At 39.2% G+C, this 26,003-nt stretch overlaps 1 protein-coding gene across 2 annotated transcripts in view; it reads left to right on the forward strand.

Annotated features, from left to right (window-relative positions):
• smpd3 (sphingomyelin phosphodiesterase 3) overlaps positions 1 to 26,003 on the forward strand; it is a 70,291-nt gene that overhangs the window by 32,889 nt on the left and 11,399 nt on the right. For both annotated transcript variants that reach the window (XM_028044310.1, XM_028044300.1), the window contains exons 2-7: positions 915 to 1,642; positions 2,063 to 2,308; positions 3,095 to 4,046; positions 19,366 to 19,441; positions 21,181 to 21,342; positions 22,351 to 22,440. In XM_028044310.1, the coding sequence (XP_027900111.1) occupies positions 1,341 to 1,642; positions 2,063 to 2,308; positions 3,095 to 4,046; positions 19,366 to 19,441; positions 21,181 to 21,342; positions 22,351 to 22,440 (1,828 nt within the window). In that variant the 5' untranslated portion in view covers positions 915 to 1,340. The remainder of the gene's footprint in view (positions 1 to 914; positions 1,643 to 2,062; positions 2,309 to 3,094; positions 4,047 to 19,365; positions 19,442 to 21,180; positions 21,343 to 22,350; positions 22,441 to 26,003) is intronic.

Consider the following 26,003-nt stretch of genomic DNA (forward strand, 5'->3'; position numbering starts at 1 on the left):
CAACAAAGGTTAAATAAATTGCTACATTTATTTTAAAAGGTTAAATAAACTAAAATAATCTGGCTGTAAATGAGACGGTGTTTCCAGAGGAGGTGCTGCTGCTCTTTTGATCTTTGTGGGTTATGTTAGCTTGGCCAAAATTCAGTGCAGTCTTTGTTCATGAACTAACATCTGCTGACTAGGATTACTAGAATTAATTTGCTTATGATGAAATTTGTTCCCATTCTTGTGTTAAAAGCAGAAGAATCAATAATAAATAATAGATGACTGTAAGCCAAAGAATTACCAGTTTTTTTTTATTTGGTACACATGGCCACTTTACTTGGTGACACCCTCGTCACACTGTTGATATCAGCTTTTGCTGGAATGGCACTCAATTATTTGTGGTTGGTGGAATTGCTTAGCAAGAACTTTGTTTTATTCTACATGCTTTTGAATCATCTTAAATTATTTCACTAGCCTGCAAATTTTATTTGTTGGCATTAGGAAATCATCCCTCCCACAAGGCCCCTTTTTTTTTTTTTGCAGATGTAATGTAATTTATAGTCTGCTTTCAAACCTAAAATAGCCTTTTACTCGCATTAGAAGAAAAATGCAAAATCAGAATACATTATCTGAGTTTCAACTTTGTTTTGAACAGCTAACAGGTGAGCTTTGTTTAATTGCCAATGTAGTGTAGTATATTTGTGTTCAGCTCATCCTGGTGGGACTGAAATGTGAAATCTGTCACTATGGCTTCATTCAATGCAAGAATCTTTAGAAGGATTTGTATGCTGCACATTGAGCTCAGATATTCTTGAATGAATGTGTACTCCTCCTAGGATACAAACATGAGAGCAAGTCAATTACTGACATCCTCCTTGTATTTCCTCCTTTCTCCCTCCCCTCCTTATTGATTTCCTCATTTTCTCCAGGGCCACAGAAAATCGTGATGTGTAATAGATGCCCCCTTCGGAGGTTGTTGGAGTCCTCGCAATCATAGACCTGACATCAAGCGAACGAACGGTTTTCATCATGGCAACGAGCTACCTTCAGCCTGTCCTTCTTGAGCCCTCCTGTGGAGGGTGTAATAACTGAGGGAGGGGTAGTGAGTCTGAGAAAAGCCTCCACCTGCAGATGAAATTCATTCTAACCATGTAGTGTTTCTTTCTCCAAAGAGGGGGGAGGGTGTAAGCTGGATTGTGATTGCTTTTTTTTTACTCGTTTCTGTTCATGTAATCACTGGGACAGACTTGTTGCTGGATTGCTGAGTGTATGTGGGTGTGGGCAGAGAGCGTGAAGTGAGGAGAAAGTGAAAGAGAGGAAAAAAAGAGTGAACGAACAGAGAAAGAAGGGAAGAGATGGTCCTCCACACCACCCCTTACTCCAGTGCCTGTTTGCACTTCCTGGATGGGCTGTCGTGGAGCCTGGTGTTCCCCTGCTACTGGCTCCTGGACCGGCTCCTGGCCTCCTGCGTGGCCACTTCCCTGGAGAAGCGCCAGCGATCCCAAGACCCCTGCTCCTTCCTCACCCTGTGTGTCCTGATTGCTGCACCCCTTTATCTGCTGCTCCTCCTCGCATCCCTGCCCTTTGCTCTGCTGGGCTTCATCATTTGGGCTCCCCTGCAGGCTGTTCGCCAGCCATACCTGTACACATATCGAAGGTGAGTGTTGATTCAGCAACATTTTTGTACTATTAAGGAGAAATGTTGTCTCAGAGTAAATATGATTGCTTTGTGGAAAAATCTTTTTGGGTTTGTTTTGTTTTTTGTTCAATCACGGCAACATTTGAGTAGCAAACTGTGGCAACACAAAGGCACAATTTTATTTTGTTATTTTTAAACAGTCCCTTAGAAAACACCAAATATGACAAAGGTTTGCTGGCAAGATGTTAACATTTCACCTATTTTTGAAGGGATCTAATTATCCACATGTAGGTTTACTTCAAATCAAATTCTTTCAAATTTCTGCTGACCCTCGTATTCTTAATGTTTTTCTCCCTCAGCAAAAAGAAAGCATCTGATTTCCAAAATGTTTTTCAGACTTTTGAATTTTGGGGGGGGGGGCATCTTCTTTGTGTCCAGACCAGACAAGAACCAGGCAGAGCAAGGTCAAGCAGGTGGCGCTGGGACAGGAGAATGGAGGCCACAAGGCAGAAGCTTCTGTTTCTGCAGTGCCAATGTTTGTCTCCTCCCAGACTCCCTGGCCCGGTTCAATAACTTATCAGACACCCAGAGAAGAGCACGCGAGCTGGGCAAGAGAATCCGCAATGGTGCGAGTCGGCCCCAGATTAAAATATACATCGACTCGCCAACCAACACATCCATCAGGTGAGTGGACTCTACTTCTGCAAAGGTTTTGTGCATTGCAGAGATTATTGTTATACATTGAAAGAGTTCTTGTCCATATAAAGGTTAAAATTCATACTTTTCTCAAATCAGCAAAGTCTTCAATACATTTTTTTGGATGAATGAATCCATCCATGGATGGATTGATTTTATTTTTGTGTTATTTTGTAAAACATTTAAAGTGTAACTAAACCCCTCCTCTGGCAAATACATCTCTACAGTCAGACACAGCTGAGTGTGGAGATGAAGTGGGGTAAAGGCGAAAGAAGCACTGTTGTCAACATATACAGATTTTCAGACTCCTCCAGTGACTTTATGTTCAAAACACCTACTACTGATAGATTTAGCAACTCTCTTTCTGTGTTTTTGGAGACTTTCATGGCGACAACACTGCAGCTCGGCTGCAGCCTGAATGTCTTGAGCAAGTAGCGAGAGTAACCATTAGCCTCTCCAGCAGAGCTTTTATTCCCAAATGCAGGGCTGTAGCAAAGTTGCACCAAGCCATATAGCTGCAGCCAAAAGGAAAATTCAACTGCCTAAGAACCGTTCGACCGAAGGAGGTGAGTAGTGAGACGGTTTTAGGCAAAATAATGCTGAACTAAACCAATTGTACAAAAACATCAAAATTCGCACAGAATCAGAAAGATAGAACCCTAAATTACTTTCAAACAGTTTATCAGGAAATAAAGTTGACTTGGGGGTTAGTTTTCTGAGCTGGGTGTAGGGACCATGCCTTTAAATTGTCTCTATTTTCATTCTGTTATTCAGTGCGGCGTCCTTCAGCAGTCTTGTCACTGGTTTCCGCCGCACGTCCTCTCTGGACCAGCGTCCAGAACAAGTCCACACCACCAATGGCCCAGCTGAAACTGAAATAGAGCCTGTCACAGAGTGCCCTGTTCACCCCTCGGATACCACCGACTGCCGTGTTCACCCACCTTCAGAAGACCAGAGTTTTACCAATTGCCCCATTCACCATGATGGATCAGACAACACAGCAGATTGCCCCCTCCATCTGGCTGGAACTACCAACAGCTCAGACTGTCCTATCCACCCCTCGAGCGATGCCACTGACTGCCCAATGCATTCAGCAGAAGGTCAGAATGACTCTGGCCATCACGACTGCCCCATGCACGGGGAGTTAGCACAGAAAAAGCCCTCCACAGAGTGTCCGCTTCACACCTCAGGGGTTCAGATCAGCATCAGTGCCCCAGAACCAGACCCCCAGGAGGAGGAGGCTGAGACTGGAAACCATCGAGATCTGGCAGGAGTAGACACAGGCAGCATGACTGCCTCTCGCGAATCCCTCACTCGTTACCATGGAGGCGACACAGCAGTAGGGATATCCTCCAATAACACCCTCTCTCACGTACCACGCACGTCCATCTTCAAGAGACCTGGAAGGAAACGTCGCCATGGAGATGAAACGTTCGACCATGAGATCTCTGCCTTTTTCCCTGCCAACTTGGATTTTCTAGCTCTACAGGAAGTTTTTGACCACGGGGCAACAACGAGACTTCGACGTCAGCTTCATCGCTACTTCCCCTATGTGCTGAGCGACATTGGTCGCTACGGATGGAAAGGCTGCTGTTCCAGGTTTAAGTTTTTGAACAGTGGTCTGTTGCTAGCCAGTCGCTACCCTATCCTGGATGCTCGGTATGAGTGCTACCCCAACGGGAGAGGAGAGGACGCACTGGCAGCCAAGGGGGCGCTGTTTGCTAAGGTCAGTGGTTTCCCCATTTCCTCTTCTAACTCTACCTTAAGTTAACTTTTAATTTATTTTTTTCTGTTTTTGTTTCTTTTAAATTTCTTTTACATTTGTAAAAGAAATTTAAGTAAATTAACTTGTTTGGTTCTTTTCGTTATTTTTTCTTTCTTTTTCCACCAAGCGGTTATTGCAGTTTCATCAGGTTATAGAAAAAGTTTCCAAATATCACGATCCCTCTTTCCAAGAAGTAGCTTGCTGGTAAAAATATTGTTAAATGCTTAATGGAGATGTGAAATTTTGATGACTTCCTGAAGGCAGAGTGCTGGTAAGAGCAGGAGCTTCTTAAAGAGACAGAAGCCCAATTTCAATCAGAAAAAGGTGAAATCTAATTGGCTGCCTTACAGTACCATACTATGTTTGTAAACATATGATTTCATATTTAACAACTCTGTTTTCAATCTCTTAGGATTAAAAAAGTCAACTTGATTGTTCCTGTCTATTAAGATTTTTTCAAAATTAGTATACGCTATTTTACTTACTGTTACATCCAGGCTTGTTTGGTGGAGTAACATAAATTATACCACAGAAATAAAACCTGAAAAATAATATCTAATATAAAAAAAACTAATTTGGGTTAATCAAAAACTCATGGAAGACTAAATAAGTAAAAGCCAAAACAAAGCGAACAAACCATAAAACACAAGCCAAACCAAATGGGGATCTTGGGAGGGAGGAGAGGAATCCTGTGCTGCATGTGGCAGCAGGCAGCAATCAAGCCAACCACCAGCTCAGGCAGAAGTGAGCCGGCGAGGAAGAAAGAGACAAACTGGGGGCCGTAACATTACTTATTCCAAAAGAAGTTTATTTTTGTTCTGTGTGAGAGCACAAAAGTTCCCTGAAGATTTGGAAGAATTTGACATTATATAAGGCGACATAGTTTTTTTCTTATTGTTAGCACATTTCTCGAGTAGAATAGAATTGCATAGAAATCCCATTATTGTCCTAAAATGGAAAAGCTCTGGCGCAACAACAGCAAAGTGTCGTTCAATCAAATCATGTCATTAGTTGCATTGGGTAGAAAGGACATTTTAGCACAGAACTGGCCTTCCTCAGCCATTTTTTTCATCATTTTTTCCCTGATGCTTCTAATTAATTTCAGAATCGGTATTACTTGCAGCAGAGACAGAAGTTGAGATTAAGCCAGAACAGTAACAACATGACTACATTTAGAGTGTGCTCCTTTTAAAGAAGCTTTGACACAGCTGTGAGTCTCTCATTACCTTTTCTTGGAGTCATTTCAAGTCGCAGTTGGTCTTTTAACTCCCTGTACAGATTTAGCTGTGAACATTTCCTCTTTTTTTGGAGGAAAACTGAGCTAAATTTGAATATGAATGTCTCAGTGAGTCTAATTTTCTGGGTCTGCTGCTGCGGAAATCTGTTACCCTGATCCCTCTATGTTGCTATTTTAACTATACTTTTCATTTCCATGACTTTGTTAATCTGGTAAGTCTGTGATATTTATGAAAGAGTGCATAAGAGAGAAGTGAAGAGTCTGGAATGACCTTCTAGCTGACTGTATTGTCCCCATTGTTGCAAAGCACTCTTGTGCAATGGCACATTTCAAACCCACGTTCTCTTTCTTATCTTAATAGATAAGAAAGAGATCTCTTATCTAGTAATCTAGTAATCTTATCTTTCTTATCTTACTAGATAAGAAAGTAATCTTATCTAGTAATCTAGTAATCTTATCTTTCTTATCTTACTAGATAAGAAAGAGATCTCTTATCTCTTTTCTTCATGGTTTAAAACGCCTTTTATAATAACGTTATTAGATTCATTCAATGTACAATTTGAATGCATGTTTGCTGAGATGGTTGGACTACATTTTGGTGCTTGAAAGCCGTCACTCTTTTGAAGCATTTGGCAGATGTGTAAAAATACACGTTTTACGCCCACGCCCATTCACACACAGAGCACATCTGTCATTGTTTAGAGTGAGTCCTCCTTACTAATGCATGAATCTCTACAGTGTGAAAGCAAAAATAAACATGTCATTATTTTCACAAGGTCTTCGGGTTTCACGTTTGCCAATAAATTAGTGCATTGCACATTTGGGTTTTTCTCTGCCACATTTAGCACTTTAATAAAGAACTTAGTACTAAAATGTCAAGGATTTGCAACTTTTCCATGGCACATTCATTTGAGGAGTGGCTAACAGAAATGGGCCGATCTTCAATGTTCTGCTTCAACGTTCAAATCTTATTTTACTGAAAAACACTGACCAACCCCGGTGAAACAACACAAACTTATCTGCACATAAGGAAGTGCTCTTGAATAAAATCGAAACGCTTAGGGCATTGCTGTTCATACTGTTAAATTAATAAGCTAAATTACAAACAATGAGCTCCTTCAGTCTTCATTTTTCATATCTTAAAAACAAACAAAACTTGCACAACAAGGTTTATCAATCAACCCTCTCAGCATAAAAAAGGGGACAATGGCTAATTTTCAGACCTCTCTTTTATATTGATAAAAAAACAGTGGAAAGATCAAGTTCACATGCAAGTATTCACTGTTCGCAGGTCACACGCAACTGAGGAAATTGGAGCCGATCCAATTGGACCCTTAACAGAAACGCTTTGGTTACATTTACTTCAGGAATTGTTTGGATTATTGCTGCACCAGCAGCTTTGTACAAATATTGTTATTTTTCCTACTCTGAGATTTTTATTCATGCTAGATGTTTGGGTTTTTAGATTTTTTTGGTCTGAGATTATGATGTTGCTGAAAAAGATAATAAGTGATTATCTTTTTCAGCATTATTATCTTTTTATGCATCTTTATCAGACATGCAAACAATGTGCAGAGGACTGTATGCTAGGTAATGAGTTATAGCATCACTCAGCTCATCTCTACATTGAACATGTGTATATTTCACTATGTGCTTAGCAGTTTTAATGCATAAATGCCAGCCCATCAGGCACAATGGGTTTATGTTATGCCTGCTAATGCACTGCAGGCTCCATGCGCAACAATGGGATTTCTAAACTGGACATATTTGTTGTTTTCTGTTTCCATTTACCAGCTGTCGATGTTACTTTGTATAATAACCAAACTCATGGCAGTTGGATAAAAGCAGCGGTGCAGAGTTAAAAGCTTTTCAGTGCGCTGGATCTCTGCAGAAGCTAAGGCTAGATGCCGCATGTCTGCCATTTATTGAGTGCAAGTGCTACGTTTTGACAGTGTGCGGGTTCATTAATCAGTCACATGCTGTGACTCTGACAGAACGTGAAGCTGGATCAGTTCCAGTCCCCGCTGGGGCTGGGTTGGCATTATGTGACCAGATGTGGGTGGTGAATACCTGCGTGAGCACGCCTTACATGCCCCGGATCCTATGAAGCCACACTCCATCACAGCTTGCACGCTGACATTCTCGTCCTGTTTCCCTGCTGCCTGCTGACTGCGGCGGCGGCAGCTCTCAAAAGCTGCCTTCACTTTCTTGTTTCACCACCTCCGTGCATGTAAGGTCCCTCCAGGTCTCATTGACAAGTCGGCTGGGCGCCAGCTGGCAGGTGGTTGTCTCAGAGCAAGCTGCTGAGGAAGAAAAAGCTCTGTTTAACAAAATAGTTCTCACTAATTTAGATGTATTTCTGGCTACAACATGGGCACATCTCTCTAAAACTGTAAATACACAACAGTGCTTCACCTCAAATAAAAGGATTGTTGGTGGGAAGCGATGGTAGTTTCCTCTATATGTTTCTGATGGTATTTAGGAACAAGGGCAACTTTAAGCAAATTAACGACAATCGCTCAAAGTATTGTTTCTCTGCTAAGATGGGAATCTTATCAGTATTAAACAAACTTAGTGTTTTGCACATTAATATGTCCTGTTCACAAAGCATTCATCAGGGTGAAATGGCTACCTAAAGGATTCTTCCTTTAATTTTTATTACAGACAAATCTTACTGAAGTTCTTATTTTCAGGTAAAAAAAAAACATTAAACAGTAAAGGATATTATTTTAAAAAAGGCTCAATGTTGCTGGTGAGGAGAAAGCATCTCTATTCTTGCTAAGTAGAGGCATCAACTTTTGCACTCATAACTAAACCCACACCGCTTTTTAACTTAATGTGTGGAAAGTTCAAAAGAACGTATGCAAATTGTATCTGCATGTACAAGCAGAAAAGCAAGGTAACATTAAATGAAGGCAAAATAAAGGAATACATGTGACTATTCACAATCCTACAGTAGAGAGCTGAGGAGCAGCCACACAGTTAATAAGTGTCAAACTGAATTTCCTGCTGCACATCCAGAATCAAATGCAGGAGGTTAGGACAATGCTCGAAATCTGAGCTTCACTGATTTATTTGATCATTCAAGTGAGAGGGATGTAAATATTGTTGCTCCGACATAAATAACACAACAGATGCAACTATAACCTAAAATCAAAACTGGTCTCACAAGGACTGAGATATTAAACCGCTACATTCGTCTTTAATCTGCAATCAGATCCACGACTTTATTCCAGAAATGGCTTTCAGGTTTTCTCCTGTGCAAATATGTCTCTTTGTCAGGAAAACTTTAGGATTTCACCTTTTATGCTGGTGCATAAATCAAGTCCAAAGTAACAAGTTGATGCAAAATTTGAGCATTTTTACGCAGCTGCTTGGTGTTTACTTGAAGGGTTTTATGTAAGCCAGCTCACGTTCAAACCCTTTAACTTAAAAAACAAAATCATCAAACTTCCAGTCCAGTCTAAGTATTAAAGTTTATTTTAAATATTTCTGACCATATTTTGCTTCAGTCTGCCAAAAGAAATGTTGTCTTAGCTGACACTAATTTTAAATTCATAGTATTTGAAAGCAAAACATAATTTACTTATACTGTTTATTTTCTTTGTGTTCATACTTTATTGCTTGACAGCTCCTGAAATTAAATTCTTGAAAAAATGAGCGTCCTCTGTATCTTTTGTACTTATTCAGACTGTATTGAAAGTCCGTTTGGATGCAACCCTCTTAGTCAATGTTAGTGCAAGAACTTCTCAGTGTTCTGATTGCATGTTATCTCTGCTGCATCGATCAGCTCCGGTTTTATATTACTCCGCTTATCTGCCGCCTGTTTCTCGGCCAGCTGCAGGCTTTCATGTGTCTGCTCTTTATTCCTCATCCTTCAGACATCTTGGCAACTTTCCAAGGTGAAGCCCTCGTTCCCGCACTGATCCCCCAGCTCACTTCACTGCCAGCTGGGACGCATCTCATTAGATACAGTTCATTTGAGGCACCTGATGTTCACACTGTGTTTGTCTTTGTACTCGCCAGATGACTTGATTGTTCTCTCATATGAAACAATCAGTGTTGTTCCTTTGTTTGTTTTGTTTTTTGATGCTTTGCCGTGTTTGCTGTGACGCATCAGTGTCCTTTCTACATGTGATTTACAATTAATTTCTCTCTTTTTTTCAGTTCTGCTTACATAGAAAATTAATTGAACCTAGCCTGTTTGAATGATATTGTAAAAATGATTTATCAATTATTTACACCCATTAGTTAAGTGAATACTATGCTTATAAAATTAGATTAATATTCACTAAATTTAAACCTGAAAAGTTACACTGCATGGATTGTGGATATCCTTTGACTTGCTTTCTTCCTGCTACATTTTCATTATATAAATGACAAAACCACCTTTAAACTGGTGACGGCAAAACAACAGCATTAAAAATCATCTCGGATGTGGATGGTCTTTGCAGGGGTTTTGGAAAAGTCCTTTAAGGTGAGCCAAGAACATAGTGCACCACCTATTATGAGTATTAGATTGTAAGTTCCCTTTTTTTTTTAGTATTTCCTGAACTTGTATGGTGAGGTTATATGGGTCCGATATCATAAAGACATCATATTTGGGTCCTGGGTGTGATGCGGAGGAGTCTGGTAGCTTCAGTGGCAGCTCATCCATGGCAAAAACATAAACAAACAAACATCAGGCTTAACAGCCTCAGTGTGACTGGTCAGCAGGGATCTTCACAAAAAACATGCTTATCACTTATTGATAATTCATTTAGGAAGGACTGTTAGAGCTTAAAAGGCTTTCAAAAGCTTTCACTCAACTTTACAACCGGGAGAATTGTTCTTCTTTATAAACTGAGCCGTTTGCCTTGATCGCCTTAATATTTCATGTCTAATATGGTCAGGTCTCTTTCACACAGCTGCCAGCTGAGTCTCGGCCAAGTGAGTCAGGGAGCAGCAGTGACCAGTCGGGTCTGACGTTGCAGCCCAAATGGGGAAATTACTTTGATTTTTCAGGAAGCGGTGCAGACATTAGACCAGGTCGTGTCGTGCTCCACAGTAGTTTTCAAGGTTTTAGTTAAAGGAAACAAGCGCAAATACCCACTGGAGGTGAGTCGAGAAGTTATAACGAGGAAAATAAATGAGACGCACACCACCTCAGAGTAATACATGACATGGGCCAGCATGGAACAGAGACAACAGTAAAACAGCAACAGGAAGTGAAAGAAAATGAGGAGAGATTGATTACTGGAAAGGTCAGGTGGCTGATCGGAAAGAGGGTGCAGCTGTGAGGAGAAAAAGAGAGAGAGAGAATCAGTGAGCAGAAAATATTTAGTGAAGATGCAACCAGACTCTTAACCCGACGGTCTCCTACTCCTCAAAAGCTAATGTCCTGCAACATTTAGACGCATTCCTGCTCAAACACGCTCGGATCAAATGATTGAATTCCCTCGTCATTCAACTGGTAACAAGCCCTTAATATGACTCAGCTGTGTTGGAGAAAGGTAGCTTTGGGAGACTGGAGTTGGAGAACTGTGTCTTAACCTTTCCACAACCAAGGTTTGGGCAGGTTGAATTTTTAAAATGATCTCTGAGCAATAGTTGTGGTTCTTTGTTTCAATCTGGCAGTCGGGTTGGTGTATTCTATCTGGAAAATGAGTACATTAAGTCAAAGCTCTACCCAGATCATCACTGGCAATTTCTGCCTAATGAGTTCGCTCCAATTAGGAACAATTTATGGTTCGGAGTTTGATGCCAGTGGGTTGGAAATGTAACTTAAGGGGCGCCGACATTCTGATGATTTCCCCGTGGATGTGTTTACCTGGAGAGCAGCAGCAGGTCAGCAACATAAATCTGAATTGTGACACACAAGTGAGATGGAGAGAGATGGAGGGAGAAAGACAGGAAGAGAGAGAATATTAATTAAAAATGTTTCCCCAAAGAGGAATGCAGCATGGACAGGAAGAGAGCACCAAAGCTGGACCCCATAATTAAAGCGTTTCCAGTCTCAACATTTATCCCCTTACAATTATTTGAAGCTATTACGTGCGTGGTTGAGGAGTCACACGTGATTGTGAGTAAATACACAGTTTAAATGCATTACTACAAATTAGATCTGAAAATAGACGACGGATGGCGAAAAGCTATAGAAAAAAACTTACGTCAGAGATTTAATGACCTGAAAGATTTCAATTTGTAACCAAAGTTGGTCAATCTGACAGAAAAAGAACTTTCTGCAGGAGAGATTTTGAATCTTTTCTCTCTGAAACCTTGATAATACCGACATGTGACTGAGTTTGATGTCTACGCAGTCCTTTTTCCAGTAAAACAGGTTTTAATTATTTATTTTTTGTCAGCTATACGTTCAGAACTAAAGCTGTAGACCTTGAAGGCAAGACAAAAATGGAATCCATGAGAATTAGTTTGGACGTAGTTCACCAACCGAGAGGAACATTTCTTACAGCAACACAAACATTTAACCCATTTTCCTCCAAAAGCTTTTTGTCTTTTTAACTTCAGTCATTCTGATCTGCATCATTTGAGCAATACTCTTGATGAAACCAATTAGAGCAGCACCTTGCAGCAAGTTTTTGTGGTGGCATCTGGGGGTTTGGAGGTCACTGCTTTGAGACTTGAAAGTGCTTTTTTGTTTCTCTCATTTGCATATTTTATTGTGGAAAATATCTCCCAAATGTCAACATTTAAGCAAAGAAGGTTCGTGTTTTAATGTAATGCTTCTTTTTTTATCCAAGAGTCAGAAGCTGTAGTTTGGTCAGGATTAAATTTTTTCTATGGTCTATCTTCATTAAATTAAGATTTGAGTGGAACGTGTATCCACTGACATGGAGCTTTTATTTCTGTCTTGTCTTATTCGATTTGTTTTTTATGGGTTTCCCGATTTGGAACAACTTCTCTTTGGTCACAAAATGTTTTGTCACTAGAGCCGTCAAGTCATTTTCTTTGCAGTGCACATAGATCAGGATCGGAAATTTGCACTTTCTGTTTATTATTATTATTGAGGTTGATTCCCAAACGTGTTTTGTTTAAAACCCAGGAATGCACAGGAAGGATATGCTAATCCTCACCAAAAGACCTGAACTTTTGGCAATGTGATCACAATTCTGATATTGTAATTTCTGAATTTGTTTATTATTAATTCATTAATTGTTGTTTTAATTTTTAATCTACTCTGTACTTCATCTGACGTTGAATACTTACTGTATGCTGTTTATTTTAAGTAACAAAATGCAAAAAAGCCATTCGACCATTTATTTATGTCAGGGTTATATGTATGTGAAAAGCTTGCAGTTAACTATTTACTATATTTAGTGCAGGCATCTTTTTAACAATGTAGATAATACTAGAGTTCACAATCATGATCTTTTTCCCAGCTTTGCTCTGCTTCCTGTTGTTCCTGGCAACAAATTGGCTGTTTAATTTTCAAGTGAAGTAATCAAATCCATGCAAGTAATGTGAAGTGAAATCTCTGTTCATCCCCAATATGACGATAAAAGTTAAAGCAAATATTTACGGCAGGCTCAGAGCTCTTGTAATCAGACTTACCTGGTTCGGTTGGCGTCGAGTGTGAAATCTCCTCCCACAGCTCATCTCTTCTCCACTCGATTCTGTCTCAATGCTCTGTAATGAGAGGAAGTCTTGGAAAGTTTCAGTATCCTCCATCCTTGACTCATTTTCTTTTTTTATTACTATTATTTTATAAGAAATCCAGTTAATTATACTTCTTGGGAGGGGGTTTTGGCTTATATTGAGCAGAAGAGGAGAAAAGAGGAACTGAATAATTATATATTTTTTGCATAAACTGTTTCCTGATGAGGCTCTGAGCTTTAAAAATCCTTGGCACCATGTCAACATAACCTTAACTCTTGGATTGCACACATATTTACTGTCCAACATTCCTTATGAGCATGAATGTGCGCATATACACACTGAAACGTCCCTGCAGGCCTCTTGTCAGTTTCAGGGTGCACACACACCTATTGAGGCATGAATAAGTCCCTGAAATATTAATACATAGTGTGGCATGTGGATGGAGAGAACAGCACTGGAGGAGAAAAAGAGCAACTGAACAGGTAGGAATGGAGATGTAGTTGGAGAGATACACCAAAAGAATCTCTTATTGTATTAAATTTTGATTAAAATTTTATTTGGAGTGAATTATATGAATTTGAACCAGGTAATATATATATATTTTCCTTTCCTCCCATCTTAATGCAAACCTAAACGAGAGGAAAGATGGAAGCATTTCCCTTATCATCTTCTAAAAAATAACCACTTCAGTCTTAAAAATGTGAAAGCAAAATTTAAAAAATAAAATATTACTCAGAGAGAAAAACAGTAGTGATTTTTACAATAAAATCTAGCCGTGGCACTCATTTACATTGCCAGCTAAATTTAAAACAGTTCAGTTTTTATTCATGGCATACAAACCCAGTTTTTAAATGATGTCAAAAAACACCAAGATACCAACCTCATTCCTAGATTAAGTGGTAAATCTTTTAGCTACATCCAGTTTTGAGTGTAAACAAAAGGATGTGCAAACATGAACCTTTTTAAATGGTAATTTTCTGTTGTAGATTGAAAATGGATAGAGAGAAAAAGAAAGGGATCTCTTTTACTTTACTCTTTATTTCAGAAACCTAAAACCATACCTGATCTGCTGGGTTCATCTTTCTCAGAAGCCAACGTTTCTTCTTTAGTTGTTTATTATATCTGAAGCACAACATTTTTACTCTTTACAGGTGAAAGGCCAGCTCCTGCAGGGCTTTCCATCGTTGCTTTAAATTTGCATGGCTTGGCCCCATTCTCCTTTATGTGTCATCTGTTGGTAACTGCATAAAAATAATAAAATAATTGTTTAAATAATCCCTCTTGAGCATGCACCTGCTAAAGCCACAGGTTAAGCTTCGTCAGATTAAAAGTGCAACTTCAAACGGTGGAAGAAACAAGCATGTTCAGACATGTTTGATTATTGTAGCAGCAGAAACCAGAGAAATGTTACGTGACTCTTCATCCCTTGGAACAAAGCATTACTTCTTTAGATGCTTATATGCTACTGGGTCTGATGCTTTGCATTGCACTTGGTGAAGTAAATCTGCACACCTATTGAGCCCCATTCCCTGAAGCTCTCTATGCAGTGTGGCTTCCTATGAACACCTTGCAATGATTTTAGATGACCTACTCCTTCATCCCTGATTGGCAATCGCTTGCGCGTCATCAAACCACTAAGAACTGATTGCTTAACTAGGATGTTTGATGGCTGGACTTGATGCACGGGTGGCATCCTATATCATGCTGAAATTCATCAACGTCCCAAGAGTGACCCATTCTTCCATAAAGCTACTGGATTTTGTGGGAATGGAGATGAGGGAAGTGAATGTCTGAATTCAACGATATGGATGGATGAGTGAATACCATTGGCAACATGGAGTATACTGCATTATGCCACCCACATTCCCTAAACACTCGTTACATGAAGAGTAATTGAATTAGAGACTTAAATGTTGAGTGGGAAATCTGGGGCTGTGAGGTTTATTTAGTGCTTTCAACCTGAAAACTTGGCTTGTGTTTGGTATTGCAGTAAGATTAATTAAGCTAATGCTTTCTTGTGGCTCTGAGGGTTTTTCTATGAAAGCCTCTTCGCAGACATCAAGCCAAATCATATCGCCTGTTGTTGGCAGTTGTCTTCAATTTGTCTGAATAAATGTCCACTCTTCTGTAGGCTGCCTCAACATTGTGGCTAATTCAAAGAACAGAAAACCCTGTTCTCTCGACTCGTTATGTAAGATGCATTTGTGCATTCTGAATGTTTTTATTTATGTCAACGAGACATTAGAAAAGAAGCATGTTTTGAAGTCTGAGAGACGGTAGATCAGAGAATAGTTGTGTTGTCGAAGCATAGAGAAAATGCTCTGTTTTGTTTGGTCTAAAGATGCTTCATTCTCGTGTTGTAGTTTACGAAGGCCTCTTTTTTTCTTGGTTGTTTCAAGTTGCGTGAAAAAGAGCTTAGAGATTGATTGTGTTTTGCGTTTTTTTTTCCTAATCAGGCTTTATTATTTCAGATGATCAGGCTGCTGTTATCATTAGACAAATTTGTGAGTAAAACTAGAAAAACTGTTATTTGCCCCCTATTTCTGCTTAATTTTGCGACTGCAATAATGTTTTATTCGTATGTAGGCTTTACTAACAATAATCCCAACCGTTATGCCTGGTCCTGCAGACCGTCACTGCTGGAAGATACTATCGGTTCAAACAAAATTCTTCAAACACATAGCAAAATGTCAAACCTGAACAATTTGTAATGAGATTTTAAATATTTACTGTATGTACAATAATGTGAATAAATAAAATTCCTGAATATGGGGTTAAACTAAAATCACTAAATACATTCACTTGTGGCTGGAATAAAACAAATCTGGATAAACATTAGCTTAGGAACCATTCTCAAACTTGGTACCTGTTGATTTGTCACAGACTCACAGCTCCACACAAACGACAAAATGTTTCCAGAGCTGACAGGAAAAATGCTCCAAGTTCCCGGCTGTCGAAAATCTCTGCTAAACCTGTCAAATGTAGACCTGTCAAAACTTTCCTTTTCAATTTATCCTTTTCTTTGTTTTTTTGCCACTGTACTGAAGGCTTCAATTAAGAGAGGACCTCTAAAGCACTGGTTGGTTAGAGTTACGATGGGCAGCAGAGGTCACTAACAACATAAATCTCACTTTCAGTGAGTCTGTAAAAAAACATCTAAAATGTTAATTTTAGGTGTTTGTTCAAATTATTTTCCAGATAGTCATATTTTCACTTTTGTTGGAGCAGGGGGGAAAATATATATTCATGATAGTGCTGCAATCTAAAATACAATTCCTTTTATTTGTACAGTATTTTCAAAATGTTTTATATAACACAGTATTTACATTGGCTGTAACTCTGATCCGAATTTAAGAAAGCTAAGAACTATAAATTATGAAAGGTTAGAGAATCTTGTTGTTGTTAGATGTCAATTGTTGGAGTCCATTTCGTACATTTTCTTAAATTGTTGTTAAGTTGTTAGTTGTCAAAGCAAGTACAAAATGTCCGGAAAACTGGAACTGATGTGATTTTTAAACAAAACGTGGATGTTTCCTAATTATTCCTCACTGGAAAAAGGAATTGCTTTATTGCAATTTACAATATCTTCTCCTCAGTTTTAATTGTCTCATTTTATCATTTGGCTTTTGCATTGTTGTTAAAATCGATCACATTTTTTGTAATCGAAAAAACAACCAGGCTGCTTTAGGGTTTTCTATTTATTTGACACTATTGTGGGTCAGCTGCTATTCTACTGAATAAATAAAAGCTACATGCATCATCTGTGGATTTCAAATAGCATTTTCTGATTTAGTTAAATTCAACTATTGCCAGACTGTTGCAGATTTTTACAAGCTTTTGTTGAACATAATGTAGGTTGTTTAGCTTTTTTAAGAAGTCCTCCGTGATTTTGTTTGGTGCTCTGCTGTTATTCTACGTTCAGCTTACCTGGCTAGATGCTCCTGTCTGTAGCTCTGTGTCTGATCTGCGAACCCGAGCAGCGATCTGTTTTGATCTCTCTTGAAACAGACCTACTTCACGCAGACGCCTTTGCGCTTCAAACCCCACAATCACAGCTTCCCTTTTCTCCTCTGCAGCCCTTATTCCTCCTCATCACCGTGAGTCTGCTTCCACCCACCGACACTTCAGAGCTGCGAGTCGTTACCTTCGCTTCTCCTCCAGGACTCTTAGCGCTGCTGCTGAAGGTGTCTGATTAAATCCAGAGTGATGTCTTGTTGTTGTGACGTTGCTCTCCATGTCCGCTGCTTGTGGAGTGGAGAAATTGAAGTGAAAAATGTATGAAGAGCAATGAGGATGTGTTAAAAATAATGACCTCCTCAGTAGCGTCGTTTGTTGTCACTGATTGAACCGGCTCGTATTTTTATTTTTATTTATTTATTTGGGTTTTTTTTTTTGTTTTTTTTGGTGAAACGAACTGACTAAAGTCAAGCTGCCGATTGTTGCAAATGACTCTTGAAAAGCTTTGGATTTTATTTTTCCCTAGTCGTCCTGTTTTGCTTATCTTCGTGAAATCCTCTCAGAAGAAAACACAGTTTTACTTTTAGTGTAGCAACCTTTCAGCTTGCATTGCTTACTGCTGATAAAAGAAATGTTTCATGTCCCAGCAGCACCTCAGATAATATATAATCCTGCACAAAATGTCAGAAGTACCATTGTTTCTGGGGAAAGAGCAGATCAAACGGTGATCAACAGTACTTGTTTTTTAATAACTTTAGCTGATATTTACAGATTTTTCAGAACATTCTTGGAAAAGGTTTCTATTTTCTTACCTATTAATTATTTTTATACCTTAGCATTATCACATATCTACCATTTATATACATAAGCAGAGAGACACACTCAGATAACTGATCGGACGTGAATACAAGGTTTAATTTGCTTCATTACAAAAATCTAAAGAAAGCAATAATAATAGGAATAATAATACAGGATATTTAGCTTTGTGTTTCAACCAAATAAATGAAAAACATGAGTCCACAAATTGTAATTTTGTCATGTGACTGAGATAAAGCAGATCTGTATCTGTATTCTGGAGCAGGAACATCAGGATTCAGAGAAGGCAGCAGGCTTCTAGCAGAGTTCACTGCAGCTTTGCTTTTTATGCAACATCAATCAACTCCGCTGCAACAAGCTAATATCACAGCTGCAGCAGCCAGTATTTAGACAAATTAGAGCACAATCAGTGCAGAGAACCAGCTGACTGAGAGCGTCTCCCTACAAGCCGAAAATGCAAAGAGGCTGCAGCAGGATCAGGAGAAAAGCATTTGAATGCTGCTCTGGATAGAGACTTCACTGTTTCCAGATTATTCCTCACCCTTCTAACCGACTTCCTTTCTTCTGGGCAAAATAGTTCGAGTTGGAACATTTAGCTCAATTAAAGAGCTGCTACACGTCTTTTTACTAATACTACAACTCCCATAATGCTCTGCTGGTGCCATTCAGGATCCACAAGCGAACTTCCCATGTTGCTACTTTGCAGCCAGTGGGATAATTTTGAAGATTGGGACAAATTTGTTCCTTTGACAAATGGAGCTGATGCAGAAGGGTCTGTTTGTAATTATTTTGCATAAGATTTTCTCAGATCTATACCTTCTTGGATGGAAAATTATTATATTGTGTTAAGCTATGTTTAATGTTAGTTTAATTTCATACTAAGTGAGGTCTCAAACGTTCAGTCATTTATTTCTTATATTTTTAATTTTTTTCAAAAACAGACTTGAACATAGCCACTCATTAAACGTCACTAAGTACAGCAGGAGTTTTCAAAGAAAGTTCTCAGTTTTGCTGCTGGGAATAACCTTAGAAAGAATTTGACCCAAGTAATAGGAAACTATACCTTTTATTTTATTAAGGCACATGATCTAGACCAATGTCAAAATGTTGTGTTTTATAAAGATATTGCTTATTTAATTTATTGCAGAGCAGGCAAAAAAAATGAATAAATAAATCGACAAAATTATTTAGCATTTTTAATATATCAATTTTCGTAGTGCAAAAGGTTTTTACAGCATTGGAATGTTCTTCCCAAAGTACCAACCTTGTTGAAAATGTTTGGACCTTTGCCTAAAAGCCTCGTCTGTGCCAGGAAATCGACCAATGTCATTAACCTGGAATTTCTCCTGAGGGCAGAGGTCAAATATCCAGACAGAAACTTCCTGACTGCCACAGCAAATGTGTGATCGAGTTGCCACTTGATCAGGGACATTTAATAAGAGAGAGAGCAGCAGCATAAACCATTCAGGCATAACATTATGAACAAGTAGTTCAGATTATCTATTCATTGTGTGACCATTTTGTTAGTTAATGTGTCAGAAAAGGGGAAAATTAAGTGAGACAAGCCTGTGTGGCTTAATTCAACAGACAAACTACTACATTGCTGAGGTAGAAAACAATTCTGGTCCTGCTAGAACGGTTTCCTTGACATTGTGTGGCGTCTCGTCCCTGCAGGTTCACGTGGGCACCTCCCATCAGGAGCAGAGGGTGGTGGGATACCTCACCTGCACGCACCTCCACGCCATAGAAGGTACAGTAGCTGCTGCTCAGTTACTCTGCGGTTCATCTGTTTGCATGTAGGTCTAAGCTGCTTTTTCGCTCTGAATGTCTGTTACCAATGTCTGCCTTCACGTTCGGAAATTTAGCTAAACGAGTGCGTCAAAACCCTCCGTCTGCTGTTCCCATGGCGACTGCCTCACGCTGTTGAAGGCGTCACAGACCTATTTAAAGCCTCCCGGTCAATGCCACGCTCATTTTTTTACCAAAGACAACCCCTCCACCCCTTTCCTCTCCTGCTATTCTGGGCTTCTCCTACGCTTGTTGCAGGCCTAAATATAGCAGAATCAGGGATGCTTCTAAAGATACACCACAGATAAACCCCCTCTTAAGGTGAAGGGGGTTGCGATGTGAGTGAGGGAGAAAGAAGAAAGAAGTGAGACCACAGGTCTGAATTTTTTTCTGAGTCAAGCAAAAGATGCAGGCGGACTGAATCTGTAACCGAGAATGAACTGAAGTTAATAATTCAGCGCCTGAGTGGAGGTTTGGGGGGTTTCAAGTGAGCAGCAGCTGGTATGTTTTCTTCTGCACACCTGTGAGCTTCTCAGATATGTACAAACTGTGGCACACATGTGGATGCGCCTAAAGTCACTCCAGATTTCTGTTTCCCACCTCTTTTTGTCAATGATACCATAGAATTTTCTTCTTTCATTTATTTACCGTATTACCATTCTCACAGTGCCCCTATTTTAATTTCTATTATAAGGAATCACCTGTACAGACAGATACTGTCCCTTTTTATACTTTATATTATTTCATCTGAAGTTTATGTATACTTAATGTCTGTTAGAGAAATGAAAGAAAATAAAATCAGAACTCCCGTCAGGTCCCGATAGGAGCTTTGATTTTTCTCGATAATCTGGATTATAACCTGTTAGCTAAAAATACAGTTCAAGACTTATCTCTCGTGCCAAATTATCATAATTTCTAAATAAAAGTTTGCAATAATAAACTGTTGAACTTTAATACCTTTAAAAGATTTTGGTGAGATTGCTGCACTCTTTCGTTCTGAAAGCAGCACTCCACGCTACATCCAATTGGATATTCCCACAACGGTTGTTAGATTCTACCAGCAAATTTGAATATAAACCTCGTAAAGCTGCGCGATATTCAGCATGGCTGAATTTTGACAATTCAACACCGACCAAAAGCTCTTCAAAAACTTAAATATAAAGAAAAAATAAATAAATTTTCACTCATGAGTGCACAAGTCTCACTTAAATGTTTTCTTCCCTTAAATCTTCCTGTTCAAACACATTCGCAAGCAATTTAACAACAAACATTCCTCAGTTTCTTCCATTTTTTTATTACATTTTTTTTTTTGTGTAAATTTTGATAAAACACAAACATTTCACATGGAGCTGAGCTGCGGCCCAGAGTAATCAAAGCCAAAGCCACCTACTCGCCCTCCAATATCTTGACACGTCTTTGTTTCTCACACCTTCCACTGTTCATCTGTTCTCTCGGATGCTCTCACCCTTTGCCTCCCCCTCTGCCGCTCGCCTCCTCCCTCCTCAGATTTACCGGCAGCAGTTGATAGATGCAGCAGACCTCGGTGTTAACAAACACGCTAACAGTCTCTCTAACTCCCGTGTTATGTAATAACATGAAAAAGAAAAAAAAACAACTAAAGCAGATATAGTAGCCTCTGGATGAGCCTGTTTTTAGCTCAGAGTGGACAAACATGCTCCGGTGGTTTTCGTTTGCATCCAGGCGATTCGTCGGTCCGCTGCGAGCAGCTGGACCTCCTCCTCCAGTGGGGGGCCGAGTTTCGCCAGTCCTCATCCCAGTCCCCTGAAGGCGAGAAGGTGCTGGAGGACCTGGTGGCCTTCGATGTCATCTTGGGAGACCTCAACTTTGATAACTGCTCTTCAGGTACACAGAGCTACATCCTGTATCCCATCCGCCAGCACGATCCTGGTGCCTTTCAGGTGTGCAGATGTTAATGTCGTTAACCTTCAAAGTAAAAGTCAGCAGAACTACAACGTGGAGCAGTCGAGCATGATTAACTTCAGTAGTTTGAGTGACTAAAACATAAATGATTAACACTTTTATTACTGAATCTCATTTGTTTTTGACAGTTTATTAGAGGTCCATCTGATGCATTTGTGGTTGAAACATGTTTATATTTCATTTAATGAAGTTACTGACACAGTGGGTGGAGTAGCCAGACATTTTACTCAAATATTAGTAGAAATTCTTCATAATAATAGTACTCAAGTAAAAATAAAAACTTTGGTGCAGTAAAATTACTGCTAAATATACAAGTAGTACAACACTAAATTGAATCAGTTACTGCCTCTGTCCATTCAGTGTTGGTGGCTCATAGCCAACCTGTTTGCAGTTTTCAGTAGTTTGTCTACTCTTTATTGCATTTTTAATTTATTTGGATCTCTTGTTCCCATTTCTTATTCATGCATTTTTCTTTAAACCCTGGTTATAATCCAACTATGTGAAATTTGAATAATTACAGCCTTCTCCTCAGTCTGAAGATTTCTAAGAGGAGTGTATTTGTTGAGTCGCATTTATGTTTAGAAGCAAATAATAATAAAGCTTAAAAATGAGTAGTTTTAAACATACTTGGATTTCTCACATTCATCTTACTTTATCACAAACTCTTTGAAATTAGAACATATATCTATAACATAGAGACTCAAGATAAAAATTTCTTTTCTGTGCCAAGTAAAATGTAAAGTAAAAAATTCCCCTTCGCTGCCATCTAGTGTTGATTGATGGTGTAAATGTTTTTAAAGCTTTATTTATAAAGATCCACAAAATACATCATATTTAAATCAATACTTTTGCAGTAAGTTTTCGGTGGATTCCAAGCTGTGACTATTATTTTAACGTCCACGGTTGGTTTGTGTATCTGTACTTTTCCAGAAGACAAACTGGAGCAGCAGCACACACTTTTTTCTCAGTACAAGGACCCATGTCGCCTGGGGCCGGGAGAGGACAAACCGTGGGCTCTGGGTAAGAGCACATCCACTCAAGTTCGCCTCACGCCGACAATGATTTCAGTGTCACCCGAAGCTTATGACACATCCACAATCCCAGGTGTCGCTGCAGCAAACGGGCTCAGAGCAGAGCGGACCGCAATCCGCATCCTCGGGCTAAATCAGGATGTGAATTAAAATACCACCAGCACAGCAGGGCTGATGCATGGGCATTAGTGACGCAAAGACGGGAGGCTTTTGGTCTGGATGTGAAGCATTATTTAGGCCAGCGGTATTTCGGGGACAGTGTGGGCAGGACAGAGTGAAAGAGCTTGTTTGGAGAAGAGCTTATTTATCATTTTTGTAGCAAGCTGGAAAAGTAGCGGCTCTGCGGGAGCAGAGAAAAGAGGAATCAATGAAGGTGAAGATTACCATGTTTCACAAAGGTAATCCAAAGAAGACTTGGCATATATAAAAACATTTGTGTTGCAGCAAGAAGCAACAGAAGAGTCAAACCTGACAGCTGCTGTGAGAGCCTGTTATCATCAGCAAGCATGAGACGGCTTTCAAAAACAATCAATGTAACTTGACTGAAGCTGCAAGAATTAAAACTTTCACCAACATGTCTGTTTTTGGTAATTAAACAACAAATGAAGCACTGACTAGTTCATATTAAGCAAATAAATGCCAAATAAATGAGTAAATATGAGTCAAGGGAGTTTTTTTTGTCATTATCTTCATAAAATAATATTCAATGACAAGATAAATACCAACTAATAGATTTGGAGGACAAAATATTACCTGAAGTTGCAAAATGACTATGAGTTGAACATGTCAACCATTTTAAGGTGTGTTTTATCACGTATTAATTCTAATTTGACATTTTTTTAACCTAAAAGTTTATCTGCAGTCATTATCAGTCCAATTTTTGATCAGTGCTGTTTATTAATGACTCATTGTCAGGTCTAAATACCTATTAGAGACAATTTTACACAAACACAGGAAAGACAAGAGAGTTAGATTCTTTGTTTCTCGCGAGGAGAACGGACAGAGATGTGCTTTCAGTTACAAATCTCCTACCGCTCTAAAAAACACATCTCCCGCTCCTCTGTTTTATTGATTTTAGGAACCCTATCACAGAGAGCACTGCAACTCTGAAAGGGTGGGGTCAAAGCATTTTAGTTGCAGTGCTAAATAACAATCACTAACTAAACACATGTTATCTACAATCTAAATCCTTCCTGCTCCAGACACGGCGTCGAATGGGACACGTTGTATAGCTTCAAAGCAACGGCTTTGTATCACAAAGAACAAAGCAGAGTTTCCTCCAGGGTTATAAAACTCAGCTTGGAACAACTAACACTTCCATTAAACAGGGAGTCCTGCTGAGAATATCTGTCACCTCCCTCTTCCAAGGAGGGATTAGGAAGAAATCAGAATTAATGAACACACAGAAACATTATCTAAATGTAACTACAAGGCTACATAATACAACAAATATTTGATAATACTAATAATACAATTTACCCAACACTCATTTAAATTGATCTTTTCCCAGTGCAAAATCAATGTACAAAATACATCATATATAATATCAACACACCACTAGTCTTTGCAGAAAATTGGTTGCTTTTCTACTACAGATTCAGCTTTTATTGTGGGCTGTTTTTCATCCATTCATTTTTCATTCATGTAGTTGAGTCTCACTGAGATGTGAAGTTTCATTCTTTGTTTTTGGAAGGCCAGTCCATACACTTCATGTTAGGATGCTCTATCCATTCCACCACCTGTTTTGATTTGTCTGTGGGATCTTTCTCCTCTCTTGCTCCTGATTTTAGGTGTTCTTAGGTCTCTTGAAATCCTAACCTTAAATCCTCCTAATTTGATTACCTAATTGTGGACAAAAAGTTAAATATTTGTCTAATCTAAGCTTTTCTCAGATGACTCCTTGCTCTGTCATCAGTTTCTTAATCCCTGGTGATGTTCTTGAGGACAATCAGATTTTGTGCTCCAGCAATTTTCAATTCATGGTCCTTTAACATCCCAGGGTTGTTCTTGTGATCACAGCTTCTATTAACCATTGTAACACATATTAATTGTGTGTTTATGTGACGCTATTTTATCATATTATTTTTTAATTTTGCACTAGAAATGATTCCCAAATAATAGTTTGAGAAATAATAATCAAAGAGAATTTGCTAAAGTTCTCTTTCTAGTCTTTACTGAATTTGCAGAGCTTTCTCATTGTCAGTCTTGTTGAATCCTTGGATAACCCTCGTTTTAGAACAGCCTCAACATTTGGCCTATGAGTTTCAGAATACAGTCACTAGGAGTCAGTACTTTATTAAAACCATATCTGGAGTTAACATGTCGCTATTTTTCACAGTAATATCCGGTATTTATTTGTATTTCCCTGGTTTAAAGTTCCGTCTTCTTTTGTGACCCATTATGTACTTTGGGAAGGAAAACAATCCAATGAGAACAGAAACCGTGGCCTCTGTTGGAAATGAGGAAGTGTGGGTGGAAACTATGTGAAAGAACGCATGTTTTCTCTGTTCCGGTGCGACGCAGAGTGTGAATGACATCAGGATTCATTAGCTCAGAGAAACTGAGGTCACGTTGACCACCGAGAAGAGAGAAACTCTTCTTCAGTCATGGAAAAATCGAAATACATCCATATTTCAGAACCACCTTCAGACCCAGTGACGCTCAGCAGTTTTCCGTACGGCCTTATCCGTCTCTCGACTCAACATCGTCATTTGTTGAGGGTTCCAGACTTTTGTTTCTCTGAGCTTTCCTAAGCTAAACCAAAATTGTTTCAAGTACTGAACTTTGAATTGGACCAATGGAACATTTGGATTATTGTGTTTGGAATCATTGTCCTACTGTTGACCCAGTTTGGACTTAGCTAATGCTAACCTGTGACATTTGACTCTAGAATAATGTGATATACAGAGACGTTGAACCCAGTGCTCCTCTTTTTGAGTCTTCACCTTCACATTGAACTGTTTACGACAGTAAGGGATGGTAAACAGATGTAAAGAAGTTGGCAAAAGCCTGGTTGCAAATTGTCAAAAATTATACAGTCAGTAAGCTGACACAAACTATAATAAAACATATTCTTCATCGTTTTGAAGAATACGATGTTTCTTCAAAACTTTTGCTTTTAATAGAGGAGACTTCGCTGATGACTGTCAAGTGCTTTTCATCATCAGCATCTGGCTGCTTCTCTTCTTGAAAGCACAGAAGATGTACACATATTTTCACCATGATGGTACAAAAACCCTCCATTGCCAAGACTGAGTAGCAGCACTTTCCCAAATGAGGTGTAAATAACTTCCACTCTGTGAAGCACAAAGTTCCCGCATGAAATCTCATTCCTCTTTATTCCAGTAATCGTAGAAATCTCCTCTTAGAGTTGTGAAAACTGCTGTCTGCACATCAAACATCCACTTCTCTTAAGAGCTCCGAGCACTTGTAAATTGACTGGACTCTCTCTTTATATGGAGCCGCCTCCATCACGTTATTCAGCCTCATTTCAGCCTCAGACGTGAAAAACGTCTGAGTGCTCATCTCTCCTCTCACCGTCACATCTCTCCG

Source organism: Xiphophorus couchianus, chromosome 2, assembly GCF_001444195.1.
Source record: "Xiphophorus couchianus chromosome 2, X_couchianus-1.0, whole genome shotgun sequence".
Classification (NCBI taxonomy): domain Eukaryota; kingdom Metazoa; phylum Chordata; class Actinopteri; order Cyprinodontiformes; family Poeciliidae; genus Xiphophorus; species Xiphophorus couchianus.